The sequence below is a fragment of the Cynocephalus volans genome, chromosome 2 (assembly GCF_027409185.1).
Source record: "Cynocephalus volans isolate mCynVol1 chromosome 2, mCynVol1.pri, whole genome shotgun sequence".
In the NCBI taxonomy this organism is placed as follows: domain Eukaryota; kingdom Metazoa; phylum Chordata; class Mammalia; order Dermoptera; family Cynocephalidae; genus Cynocephalus; species Cynocephalus volans.
In genome coordinates, this window is record NC_084461.1 from 15,139,017 (window position 1) to 15,153,874 (window position 14,858).

The window sequence follows — 14,858 nt, forward strand, 5'->3', positions numbered from 1 at the left end:
ATGAAAAAGATCTGGAGCACATGCATCAAAATGTTGAGAGGGGATGTTTCTGCAAATGGAGTGGCGTAGCAGAGTGGGGGGTGAGGTGGTCTTTTCTAACTTTACAGATTTCACAATTAAAAACACAAGTTAAATATATATATATAAATATATTATGTGGACAATGAAGAAAATTGTTAAAAGAACAAAAACATTCCTTATTTTAAAATTTTGTTACCATAACCAATTCCTTCCCATAGTATTTCAGGGAAGATCAAAATCCTTTCCAGACATGGATTTGCTATTAATTTGCAGCATTGATTAGATTAGGTGCAAGCACTCCTATCTCTCTTTTGGGAGGATCACTAAGTGTAACAGGGTTTTAGTTTGTTGCTTCTATAATGAGAAACTGAACTCACCTCCTCTGGTTCTACCAGACATTAAAATGATTTGGTAACTGCCCTCACTTTTCATTTTTTAGATGCAAGTTGATCAAATGACCCCTGTCCTCACGTGGCCTTCTCCTAGTTTTCAAACGTATAGTTGCTGTGGCACAAGCTTCCTTCGAATCCCACGACCAAGGGAAGAGACAGTCTTCTACTTTCTCCACGTGCCATGTGTGGAGTAAAGAGCCACCCCCACCGCCCAGCGCTTCTCCCAGGCATTTATTCTTTGTCTCTGGGTTTGCTGTTTTCCTTTGTCCACTGTGCAAATCTTCTCAGGAGGGAGCCAACACAAGCCTGCTTTGGTTATTACTTCTCCCTAAATTTCTGCCGCTGGCTACAACATCTTGGTGATTTAAATCCTTTACATTCATTTTCCTGTACTATTACAGTCTGAATGCCCATCTATTTAATTATTTAAAAGTGCTCCCCAAATATAATGCTGTATCTCTTCGTACTTTGATTTCCTTAAAACAGACATGAATTGTATAATAAATATGGACTGAAAATTAAGTTCACTCTTGACCCATACAACATCTTCTCAAAAAGTTCAGTAACAGAAAAGAGTCATCTGCCAAATATTGGTCCCCTTTATGGCTCTTTGTTACCTCTTGTCACCACGTTCTCACTTTATAACGCCCTGCTGTGATGCTCTTGAACTCATTTTCAGCCCGTTCATCTCTGTTGGCACAGAGTTCCTTTACCATTTAGGAACTACAACCCGTTTACACAGACAAGGCAAAACTTGTCCATCAAACACATTTACCATTCCATCATCCAGAATTTGCGCTATCCAGTACAGTAGCCACAGGTAGCTACTGAAGTTAAATTTAAATAAATTTAAATAAAATTAAATTTAAAATTTAGTTTCTCACTCTCACTCACTAGTCATGTTTCAAGAGCTCAGTAGCCAAATTTAGCTAGTGTCTATGGTATTGAACAGCACAGATATAGAACATTTTCATCATTGCAAAAAGTTCTATTGAGCAATCCTGATCCAGATACTTCAACTATAGTAGTACTTAGATCTTGGGAGAATTCAAAACATTAATAGCAAGGAAAAAAACCATAAATTTTGGGAAAGAAGAAATTGGATTAATTAATGATGAATGAAAGCAAAAAACAAATTCACTGTGTCTGGAGATAAGTCAGCAAATTTCCCGAAGTAAACAAATGTTCTACTAATCTTTAAATTTCTATTTAGCAATCCAACTCTTCCTAAGCACTGTATACACTGGCTGACTTATTTTCTTTTTAGATTCTGGAATAATCTTCTATGAGTTTTTAGAATTATTTTTTAAAGAATATTTGTGAAGCTGCCAATCTGTTCCTTCTCATTTAGGTGTGATCAAGTTTTAAAAGCTGGGACAGACAGGAAAGGCTGTTGTAAAGCCCTCTGAAGGCGGAGCCAGTCTCACACCCTCCAACTGTGACAAGGGGGCCATCTCTCCATTTGCCAAGTATCTATCCATCTATCAGCCTACTTGGCCATCAATGCCCCATGAAATCCGCCGGAAATCTTCCCCTCCTTACATACAGCACTCCAGCATTAATCTTTCCCCGTGTTACCCAGCTACCATTTCCTGTGTGTACTCTGATAACTGTGTACATCCCCTGTATTCTAATTACTTGCTTACACGCCTGTCCTCCACATGAGGCCATGAGAGCCTTGGGGTCACGAAAGAGACCGAGTCTTATTTGTATTCCCAGCACCTAGCACTGCATCTGACACAGAGTTCCCACTAAATATTTATTAAACGTAGCTGAGCGAATTGGACTAAAAGTTGTAAATCTGCTCTTCACTCTAGCTTTGACTGGAACTCTTCCCATCAAGAGTGCTTAAGGTCTAATCAATGTAATCTTTGTAATTAGCAGACATTTATAGTAATTCGAAATGTTAGTAAGAGCTATTACTGGCTATAATCCAGTTGGTTGGTAGCCTACATGTATTTTGCTTTCTTTACTATAATTGTTTCCTAGTTTCTTGGGGAAAAACAATGAAATTTTTTTCTGGGCCAAAACAGACTAACTAATGAGACCGCCAAGTGAAATAAATGTTCAATCTGAATTCTTTAATATTTTTCAAAATATACAAATAGATCACTGAATGACGGGATTTGGATTTGATGAGCCAAAAGACAAAAATCTTGTCAATATTTAAAACTTAGATACAAATTCACTCTCCAGAGTGGCTCCAGAAAAATGGCAACTGTTTTTGTTTCTAAGAAACTTGACTTTATAAAATGGGCAAATGCTCAGATTTCAAACGAGAAGCCCAAATATTCATATATTATCAGAAGATCATTAGTTCATATGTCTATGCTGTTGAAACCAAAATTCTAATAGTCTTGATTAAAATGCTGATATTAACAATCAAAAGCTAAGATATCATAAGTCAGCACTAAATGCAAGTTGTGAAATTCAAGAAAATGACTTCCTAGTCAGGAAATGTATGGTCTGTTTGGGGTAATAATGGTATCAAGAAAGTTAACTGGACTTTTTTCCCCTCCAGGTTGGATTGGGAGCCTAATGGTTCTTTTATTTTGCCTCTCCCCTTTTAATATCAACAAAATATCACATTTTAAGACATTCATGTTGAAAGAAACACTATTTTTGAATTCGTTGAGGGATTCGAATTGCAGAACCATTTTGTGACTCTTCTTTATTTAGAGAAATGCCCTAGGGATTATATTTGAATCAAGATTTAGAATTTCCAAATGCTTACATATGCATTATCACATTTAATGCAAATTGTTTATATACATGATTAGCCCAATTACTCAGGCAACATCTGCTCAGTTTACATATTATTCATGATATTTCCCTCCCTCTTTTTCCTGGTCTGAAATGTGATCATTGTCTCCCCTATTAGACATGTACTAGTGACAAGGGAAGAAAGAAAAATAGGAGGGGAAAGTCAGGCTGATCATATATTAAACATTTATAGACTTCTTTTAGAAAAAAAATGACTGAAGATACAGAAATTGCTAGTTAAATTAAGGCTCTAGCAAATACAGACATTAATTTAAGCGATCCCAAAGTTATTTCAATGTTTCTGATTTATGTATGCTTAATCTACAACTTCTAATTAATGACACAATTATTTTATAATCATTATTGCCTCTATTTAGACCTGCATGGTAGGGATTACCATTCCTATTTTTATAGGTGAAAGAACAGAAGTGTGGAGAGATGAAGCTGACTTGTCCAAGCAGAGGCAAGATTAGAAAACAAGTCATTTGATCCCATGTTTAGCATCCATTCCCTGCAGTCTGTGGTTGTTGAGCTTTAGCATGCAGCAGAACCTCGGGGGGCTTGTAAAGCACAGATGGCTGGGCCCCACCCCTGAAGTTTCTGATTCAGTAGGTCTGGGGTGGGACCTGAGAATGCTCATTTCTAAAAAGGAGATGTATGCAGACACTGCTGCTGCCAGTGGTCCACAGAACACACTTTGAGAACCACTGCTTTAAATCATGGCTGCTTCCTTCAGCTCTTTTCACATCGCACTAAGCTGTTAACCACATCAGAGCAGAGAAATTCTCCGTATACCACAGTGCCCGTCTCCAGCCAGCCCCTCCCCGACCCCCCGCCAACTGGTCAGCACCGTGGTGCTCGTGGCACCTCCTCACACACTCCACATAAATGCCACACGGCCCAGCTTCCATTTTCTCACAGTTAATTAGGCAAACGACAGATCAGTCAAGTGAAACGCAGAAGTAACCTTTTATGTAGTGTCTATTTCAACTAGAATGTTTGATATTTTTCCTCTTCTAAGCCACTGAATTTATTAAGTGGAGCAAAGAGACACAGGCTAGCAAGAAACTCTGTCCCCATCCCCAACATCCAGGGAGCCTTTATGCCCTTAGGAAATCTGAGTCACCATTGTGATGTGAGACATGCAGGTGCCTGTCCCTCCCCAGATGCACAACACTGCCATTTGCATCAGTCGGTGCTCCCCCAGCTGGGTAAATGGGAACTGATTTGCTCTTATCCCTTAGAAATAAATGACTGCCCTGGTGTCGCTCACCCCAAATAATTTCTTCAAATCCTCCTCTTTTCTTTTAGGTGCAAAACATATCACTTTAAATGGGCATTATCCTGTGAGGTTTCCCAAACTATTTAGGAACATAGATGCCACGCTTTTTTAGAAAAGCCACCAAATTGTGACCCACAGACACTTAATTAACTGGAGAACCAAGAAAATGAGAAGTGCAACATTCTATGTCAGATCTGACAGGTGGAAATACAATTGCTGAAAGAAACGGATTACTGACAATTCGTTAATGTTTAACGTCATGATCTTACCTATGCACACTAGATCCATAAAACCATACATTCCATAGCAGATTTGGAAAAGGATGTCCTTCCTCTGCCACACTGCATAGGGGCTGAAGGCAGACCAGAGGAGCCAAGTCACACTCGCTATTAAGAACAGGGATCCTAGGATTACAGCAATCATCTGAACTTTCTCAACCAGTGTTATAGAAATGCTTTGCCACTAAAAGAAAAACAAAGGCATGTAAGAAAAAGGTGCTATGTATAATTTAAAAAGAAAAAAAAACATTTTCAGCCTCATGTTTCTTGTCATAATGTTAGACGTTTTGCAGTCTGATTGGCCCCCAAATGAATTTTTCCATTTCACCCAGGTTATAAAAAAGAGACAAGCAGATAATGATCAATGAATTGCTTAGCTTCATTATTTTCGGTAATTCACCATTCCACAAGTTTAATCTGGTTTTACTCAAGATAACAGTATGGGTGTAAATGGCTAAGGAATATTTAATACCTGGGAATCACATGATTATCTTTCATGCATGCATGAAATTAAACATACTCTGACAATACATGGGGAGGACTCCTGTGCCTGGTAATTTATTTTGTTCTTAACACATTTGGCTACTGCAAAAGAGGTAACTGTCTCTTGTTTTTGTAGAAAATGTAAAAAACAAATAAATAAGTTATATAACAGCATCAGTGAAAAAGTCATTTAAGGCAACACACACTAATCATAAAGAAACTATAAAATTGTATATCATCTATTATCAAATACACTTCATATACTCAGCTATTACCAACTTTCTATTATCTAATGGGTATTCCATGAAGCATTTTTGTCAAGATTTAGAATTTGTACACAAATAGAGTATCTTTGAAACTCACCAACTGTATTGGCACACACTATTCAAGGGGAAAATAATTTGGCATACTAAGTATCAATCTTTGAGAGGATTGACAGTCCTAATAAGCAAAAGTCCTTCTAGGATGCAATCAACTTGAGAAGATTAATTAGTTATGTTCTCACTTTTGCATAACTGAGACAGAAACAAAACTGGAATTGTTATTATAGTCTGCTAGTAAACAATGAAACTCAAAACAACCTGCACAATCTCATTCTGTATGAAAGCTCTGGCTGTTGCAACATACGGCTTAACAAGAGCATTCCTAAACAGTTTTAAATAACCTTTTTAAAAATGAGATTAAACAATCAGTGTCCATTGGATGAATCTGAAATTTCCTTAGACTCTCTACTTACCTTAAGTCTGAATATAAGCGTCCCCAAATGGCAAATCTATCATTACCCATAATTTCCCTCTCTCCCTCGTTGTGTCTGTCTTCTGTTTCTCTCCTCTTTCTCTCTCTCTGTCATCCACCCGCTCACTCTTTCTCACATATACATACACATATCACAAATAAATAATTTAAATATAATATTTTAGATATGCACTTGACTTTGCATTTTCATGAATACGAGTAAATTCTACACTGGTTAAAGATTAAAAACCAACATACATTTGAATTATTTCATTCTGTAAAGACATTTATTTGTTCTTTCTTTTAAAAAACCACAACCAAATGACAAAAAGTTTTGGTAAATTACTATAAAAAAGATATTTTTAATCATTCTATTGTGAAAATTCATTGATTGAAAAATGATTCTTGCTTTTACAATTCTGAATGAATAATAAACTAGTGAATGTTATTTTGTCATTATAAATGAATTAATATTGTATTTCAAGTATGTTTTTGAAGTTGTTTTTTTCCTAGCTTCCTGACCATAATTTTAAACACATTAATTCCCAGCTGCCAGGAATTTGAATTTTAGACCATTCTGAAGTTGGTATCACCAAACAAATGTGAAGTGTTAATGCATCTTGGTCTTACATAGGTTTGATGCTCATTAAAATTTGCTTTAAATATAACAACACAACAAACAATGTTGAAAACTACCTAGAGCTAGTGTCCACCCTAGATGGATGCTACCATGTCTACATACATGATCTTACCCATTATAAATTTAATGACCACACCAGACAGATGAGAACAAAGCATACTTTTAAGTCTATGCAGCAAAGTTATCCAAGTTGTAAGTGTCCGTGTGTGTGTGTGTGTGTGTGTGTGTGTGTGTGTGTGTTTGATTTTCACATTCTGGGCCTCATGTTCTGAATACATATGCCTGAATCAGAGGGGTCTTGGGTAATCAAGGGTGAGTGTGGAGGATTCACCAAGAATGGTCTTTACTGATATCTATTTTCCACTTATCAATAATCTATGATGTTCTAGGCTCATTTACATAACTTTAGTGGAGCTGAACCTGAACAACTCAATATTGTCTAATTAACTATATTTAAGTTCAACTAGACCAACTAATTAATTGATCATGCTGCTTGCATGATAGCTCAGTAACAATTTGGTAGCCGCAGGCATAGTGTGCTTAGGTCCTACTGGGTGCTTGGATTTGGGACAGGGGTGATGGTTGGACGCAGCTTTGGTGTTTCCTGGGACACAGGAAGTGGAGGGGACACAGTGACTCTGAAATGCAAGCCACTTTGACTTCCTGTATGGCATGCTTGTGACTCACGAGGTTTAGCTGTTGCTTGCCAGGGAAGGTGAAGGAGTGAAGGGGACAGACTTACCAGGAGCAAGAAACATTAGTGCTTCACACCTGTTTGTTGACAACAAATTTAAAATGGCTTAATATTCAAATCCCTGGCAGTTTGGAATTAGTGTATTTAAAATTATGTCAGAAGACTAGGAAAAAAAAAAACAACTCTTGAATATAGTACTCTGGGAAGCTTCATTATTTATTATTATCATAGAAATTATTTTTGTTGTGGATATAAGAAGCAACTTGGAATTTATGAAGCTTATTTTATAAAAAAGGACAAATTGTACAAATCTATAATGAGCTCCGTGAAATTTCTGGCTTTATATAACTCTGTTAATGCAAATAGTCAAATGTGTTTAAAAGTAAATAGATGCTCTCCATATACTGTGAACCTTAAAATTAGCATCATTTTGTGGTACATCTACACAATGGAATACTACTCAGCTATAAAAACGAATGAAATACTGCCATTTGCAACAACATGGATGGACCTCGAGAGAATTATATTAAGTGAAACAAGTCAGGCACAGAAAGAGAAATACCACATGTTCTCACTTATTGGTGGGAGCTAAAAATTAATATATAAATTCACACACACACATACACACATACACACACAAACCGGGGGGGGGGGGGGAAGAAGATATAACAACCACAATTATTTGAAGTTGATACAACAAACAAACAGAAAGGACATGGTTGGGGGGAGGGGGGAGGGAGAAGGGAGGGAGGTTTTGGTGATGGGGAGCATTAATCAGCTACAATGTATATCGACAAAATAAAATTTTTAAAAAAAATGAAAAAAAAATAAATAAATAAAATTTTTTTAAAATTTAAAAAAAAAAAAAAAAAAGACAAGTGAACAGATATGATGTTGATGGGTGGGGGGCAGAGAGAGGAATTAGTAAAGGGCATAAAAATCAAATACATTGTATATTGATAAAATTAAATTAAAAAGAAAAAGGAAATGTGGTATATATACACAATCGAATACTACTCAGCCATAAAAAAGAATGAAATCCTGCCATTTGCAGCAACATGGATGAGGCTGGAGAAGATTATGTTAAGTGAATAAGCCAAACTAGGAAAGAGAAATACAACATGTTCTCACTTATAACTGGGAGGGAGGGAGGGAGAGAAGGAAAGAAGGAAGGAAGGAAGAAAAAGAGGAAGGAAAAAAGTAAGAAAGACAACAATTCATTGAACTTTCAGAAAGAGAGAAAAAACCTAAGATTACTGGAGATGGTGGGAAGGAAGGAAGGGGTTTGGGGAGTGACAGGACAGGTCAGGTAAAGGGCATAAAGAAAAATCATGGTCTGTAATAATGAATATGCTAATAAAAAATAAATAAAAATAAAAAATAAAAAATAAAAAATAAAAAATAAAAAATAAAAAAAAAAATTAGCATCATTTCACTGAATGGCTAATGAGGACAAACCATTATTGAAACCAAAATTATTGAATCTGATTATGAACATAGGGATTTCCCTTTGAAAACCGACATCATCTTGGTAATTTCTTTGCCCACTGTATACTGCTCTTTCTTATTTCTACCATTATGGGCAAAAGGGGGGATTGCTCTCACTCTTCTACTAGGAAAAATAACTCTACCTTCCACCAACAGCAAACACTCAGCCAGCATCCTTGCCTTTGGAAGCCACGCATTATCTCACGGGCTCCGCCTCAAGGAACTGCGTTAGTGGACCATTCCCTTGGATAATAGAAGTAGAAGCGCCTCTTGCGGCTTCTCTCACTACTCCAGTGGTATCCAAGGCCTGGGTTTAAGTTTGTAAGATATTTCTGCAACTTGAACAAAATTTCTCAACAGCTAAACACACTTTTCTCCTCTAAAGAGATATATGAGGAAGTCTTCAAAAAGTTCACGGAAAGATTTGCTTTATCTTTCCATAACAGAATTTTTTTCCATGAACTTTTTGAAGTTCTCTCATATAGGTATGCGTGTGTGTGCATGTGCATGTGTGTGTGTGTTTTCATTTAATTTTCTTTCTAAGTTTGGGAAGGAAAGTAATATAACAATAACCAGATTGGCTCTAAATAATTGCTGTTGTCTTTGCTGTTGTCTTATTTCTTTCCATAATATTTAAATATGTGCGACTCTTTTATAGTCCTCAAGAGCTGTTTACTTCTGCACAAATTGTTTCTAGCAAAAGTGGAACCAACTGGCTCCTCTTTTGGAAGTTAACCCTCATTTACTGCACTGAAAGAAGTAATATAATACTAATAGCCTTTATTTATATCGGACCAATACATGCTAGGCATTTTTCTAAGAGGTTATATATATTAACTCATTTAATCTCCCCAACAACTTTTTGAGGGGATTAGTACTACTATCCCCATTTAACAGATAAGTAAACTGAGGCAGAGAGAGGTTAAATGACTGGCTGAAGGTTGCACATCTAGTCAGGACTGGAGCCGAGATATAAACCCAGGCAGTCTGGCTCCTAGGTTCACACTATGTAATGATTCTACTGAGCTCTAATAGTTAATTGCATATGCCACTGTCTTTGCAGTGCTGTGACAATTTTCCTGATGAAAGTTCCAAGTTTGTCTCCTCTGGTCTACTGAAAAAGTTTTCTAGCTGGATGCGCAGCCATGAGTAATTCCCTGCTCCTTGATGTAACTCTCAGGTCTACATTCCTAATGAAAGGAGAGCTGCCCCTCTAAGCTCCATCAAGGAGGGCTAAATGTTTGGCGAGTCAATGCATGGACTCAGTGCCTGGCAGATAATTTTTGCAGAAGGGTAAAAGGAAGGAAGGGAGATTAAGAGGAAGAGAGAGAAGCAGGGGGAAGGAAGGGAGGGAGGGAGGGAGGGAGGGAGGGAGGGAAGGAAGAAATTTGATTTCATCTGACTTTTTATTCCCCAAATGCCATATTCTGTTTGCTTTGGTCCCTCTGTGCATCTGAGCACATTCCTTCCTCAGCATTCAATGCCCTTCTCCTCTTTTCTCAACAATGACTCTCTTCCATCCACTTATACCTGGCTCTAATGCCACCGCTCTACAAAGCCATCACCCCAAGCCCTTCCTCTCCCAAACAGGACCCCTCTTCCTGGGCCCCTCAATCTACTGTTTACACTTCTGTTTAGCGCTGACTTCTTTCTTTTTCAGTTGGATCCCAGGTGCCGTGTATCTTCTCGCTGTCCACAGACTGCAGGTTTCATGACAGCAGAGGCTGAGCCTCGGCCCTCACTTACACCACCCAGCTGAACACACCCAGTAGATGCAGACTTTAGTTTCCATTGCCTATCTGACTGCCAGATTAACATTCTTGCCACGTCCATTCCATCATTGCCTGCAGGGTAAAGTCCCAGTTCTGGCCAGACCACCAGCAAGTCAAGAAGTGAGAATTCAAACTCGGATCTCTCTTTTCAGAGCCTCAATTCTTTCCCAAATGCCCTTCTCTCTGCCTATTTAAACAGACGCATCCTGCATCTGAAAGGAAAAACAAAATGGTCACAATTATACCTATCTCAAAGGTAGTTAGGAGGATAGAAAAAATCAACATATGCAAAAAGCAGTCCAGCAGACTGCCAACTACATCTGATCTATACCTCTTTTTAAATGGAATCTCCAAATACTTCTTGAGTCTGACAGCTGCAGTTTGTTAAATGAATATTTACATGAAGAAGACAATTTCAAGGAGTTATGTCTTTCTAATTTTAATAAAAGTTTGAAAGGAATTAAATAAATGGATGTTGGAAATTATTTAATATTCTCTTTATACATAACTGTTCAGAGATGTAATCAAGTAAGGTCCACCAGTCCTACAAAGATATAGACAATGTTTGTGGCCCAGAACTGAATATCCCTGAGTATGTTAGTGAGGCCCTCTTCATGGGAAGTTAGATAAGCACCCCAATAATTACCACAGATTGCTGCAAAACCACAGCATTTATTATTGCTTTTACCAATAAAATCTGACTGATTAATGCATGTTTATTACTGCCCTCGAAGGAGAAAAAAAGGAAGAAAAAGCTAGGAATTTTCTTTAAAGAAACAATAGGAGCCTATACCAAGGCAAGACCCAGGGTCTCCCCCTGTATAAATCACTTCCAGTCAGAAAGATAAGCACTTGAGAAGGTTTTGTCGGGTGTCCAGGAAGCCACTTAGAAGATGTACCTGTCATTCTGTTGTCTGAAAGAGTTAATGTACCTTCTCAACTTAGAACCCAATTTCCTCCCTGAAAATAACACATGCTCAGAAAGAACTAGGTTGAACTCTGAGAGAGTAGATCTGTTCAGTGTGCATTAAATCATTCCATCTAAAGTACTGTTTCATCTTTGTTTTTACAAGGCAGGCCAGATATGAATCATAAGTTAATAGATTTGTAGTATGATGATTTATACTGTGTGGTATGACAAGTGGGATTACTCTCTAGTGTCACAGGAGAAAACACCTGCTCTTAAGAAGTGTCCTCTTCACAAAAAACAAATTTAGCTAAAACCTATTTTCAGTCATCTTTGGATGGTGCTTACATTGCATCACTAAAGATGGAATTTGAAATTCTGGCAGAAAACATCTCAATGTGTAATCAAGCTGACATGTAGATACAACATTGAGTTCACTATATGCACTTTTTTTATAGAGTCATATTTACAGGCTGCATATTAAAAGTGATTTCATGGTTCGGTATGAGTTTTCTCTGCTAGAAAAGCATCTTCATGAACTTATCAGGGCTGAGACAAAAATCAGACAAAAGGAATTTGCTTTGCTTGAGAAAAATAAAATCTAAACAACCTAGCGAAAATAAGTAGAAAACATGGAACCACTTCTATGGAAAAGTTAATAACAATTGATTAAATGAAAGAAGGTATATAGTGACTGACCCTCAAGATAAAAAGAGTGGTAAGGCAATATTTTATATAACTTAATGCCAATTAAATCAATAACACAGATGAAATAGACAAGTTCCTTGAAAAACTTATCAAAACTGACTCTAGAAGAAATGGAATGTATAAACAACTGCATATAAAATAAACTGAATTTGTAACCAAAAGCCTTCCACAAACAAACTAACAAACACACACAGGACCAGATGGTTTTACCAGATGTTGTCAAACATTTAAAGAAAAACTAGTATCAATCTTACATATGCTCTGTCAGAAAGTAAAGGAAAACAGAACATTCCCCAACTCATTTTATGAGGCCAGCACAACCCTGATACCAAAACCTGACAAAAACATTAAGAAAAGATAAATACCAGACCAATATTCCTTATGAATATGGATAGGAAAAGAACCCTCTACAAAATACTACCAAATTGAATCCAGCAATGTACAAAAAGAATAATACAGCATGAGTGATTGGGGTTCATCTCAGGAATATGAGGTTGATAGAACACTCAAAGATCAATCAATGTAACTAACAAACTGAAAATGGAAAACAAAAGAGCCTCTCAATGGATGTGGTAAAATCATTTGACACGCCAACATTCACGATGAAAACTAAGAAGAGAAAGAAAGCTTCTTAATGTGAAAAGGGCATCTACAAAACACTTATAGTTAGGAACATACTTAATTGTGGGAAAAAAAATGCTTTTTTTCCTCAGATCATGAACTAAGCAAAGATATTCATCCTTATTACTTCTATTTAATATTGAATTGGATGATGTTCTACTCAATGCAATAAGGTAGGGGGAAAAAAGAGAAAGGTATAAAGATTGCAAAGGAGGAAGTATAAAATTGCCTCTATTTGTAGATGGCATGATTATCTGTGTAGTAGAAATCCTAGAGAATCTGTAAAAAAAAACTAACAGAATTTGTAAATTAAATTAGCAAAGCCTCAAAATACAAGGTCAATAAACAAAGATCAATTGTATTTAAATATAAGCAGCAAAAAGTTGAAAAATAAAATGACAAAAACAATACTCCACAAAAACCACTAAAAATCATAAATAACTTAGAACTAAATTTTTAAAAGATAATATAAAAATCATATTAAAGAAATTAAAGAAAACCAAAATCAATGATAGCTATGGATTACAAGACTCACTGTTGTTTAGATGACCATTCTCCCCAATTTTAACTTGTAAAATTAAAATATAAGCAAAATTTTAGTATCAGGAAAATAAAGGTTTCTTGTTATAGTTCACATTTTTAAAATGATATCAACCAATCTAATTTTAATTCACAGAGATTTTTTTAAAAGTTCAAAAAATTCCAAGTCGTCAGTTGCAATTTTCACAAGAACTAGGCAGGAGAAAACCCTCTGGACCTGCTCTCTGTCATATGAAAGTATCTTCGCTCTCACTTCCTTGGCTATTGGTAAGGCATATCCTTTGAGGGACAGTGTCTTGACCATAGTTCATCACTTTGTTTAATCACAATGCCTGAAACTAGATCACATAACCAACAGAAAAGCAGAGAGGTGGATGGGCTGCTCCCCTGTGTACTAGGGAATGTTGTGAAGGTTTCATGTTATTGAGCAGAACTTGAAATGGCAATAAACATTTTTCTTCCAGAAACCTGGAAATCTCAGGCAGTTTGGCAGGCCATGTCCCAGGACTATGGTGATGTGCCCAGTATGGTTTGCAGCTCAGGGAGAAGAAATCTTCCACCTTGAGGTGAGGGCTACATCGGAGGCTCCTCAGATAAGTATCCAGGACCATGTGTCTAAGTCCTAGGACTACAAAGTGGGGAAACAAATTTCTTTCCCTAGAATGGAAGCCCCTGGGAAGGAGAGAGCTTCTAAGAAGACTTCTCTTCTGTAAGAAGATTCTTCCCAGCCCTTCTCATCACAACTGGGCTCATCTGGAGTGGACAGAAGAAAAGGCAAGGCGGCCCTTTAACGTCAAGGCCAGGAGAATAAAGTCCTAGGTGAATCGAAGCAAAGGGGAAAATGCACATGGAGCAGCAAAGGGATCAGGAACACTGGCTCAGGGCTGGAGTGATCAGAAAGCCTGGAAAGTTTCCAATTCCAGTTCCAGGAGGGGGAAATTAATACAAAATTAAGGTTTGGTTATCAAGTGCCAATCAAGATGAGCAGAGCCCAGGGACTTGGAGTGGGGAGGGACACTAACTGGGGGAAGCAAGTGTAAGTGGTGAGAGACCAGGACACTAAGTACACGAGACTGAGATCAGCCTTCCAAAGAAATGTCTTCCCAGAAAGACCCGCGTAAGGAAAGCTGCCTGCCATCCAGGCGCCAAGCCTTTGGAAATAAGAGACTGAATCTCGTTGACTCTCCTATCTGGCTGTCTCTAGATTCACAGGAAGGAAGATCAAAACAGAAGAAGGTGCGAAAAGTTTTCTTAGAAGGGATAAGGATGCTTAGTTGGAAGGTTCTGTCTAACTGAGAAAAATCCCTGGAATGACAGAGCACTAACAGGAGCAACAACCATTCGAACTAACAAACATTAATTTTGCAACTACAGGGTATGGAGTCCACATAAAGAATACCAAAGATTCTGGATCTCACTCAAGAAAAAAGCCTGCTTTTTTTTCTCCTAAGTCTTTCAGAATCATCCATACGTCATGTCTCACTGTTATCTCTTGTTCAATTGTTTGGATTGTTATAGATTTTCATACTTGTCA

The 14,858-nt window shown here is 37.3% G+C and overlaps 1 protein-coding gene across 1 annotated transcript in view; it reads right to left on the bottom strand.

Annotated features, from left to right (window-relative positions):
• The window catches only part of MARCHF11 (membrane associated ring-CH-type finger 11), a 112,402-nt gene that overhangs the window by 17,280 nt on the left and 80,264 nt on the right, over positions 1-14,858 (bottom strand). Inside the window, exon 3 of the mRNA XM_063082945.1 lies at positions 4,728-4,920. Coding sequence (XP_062939015.1) covers positions 4,728-4,920 — 193 coding nt within the window. The remainder of the gene's footprint in view (positions 1-4,727; positions 4,921-14,858) is intronic.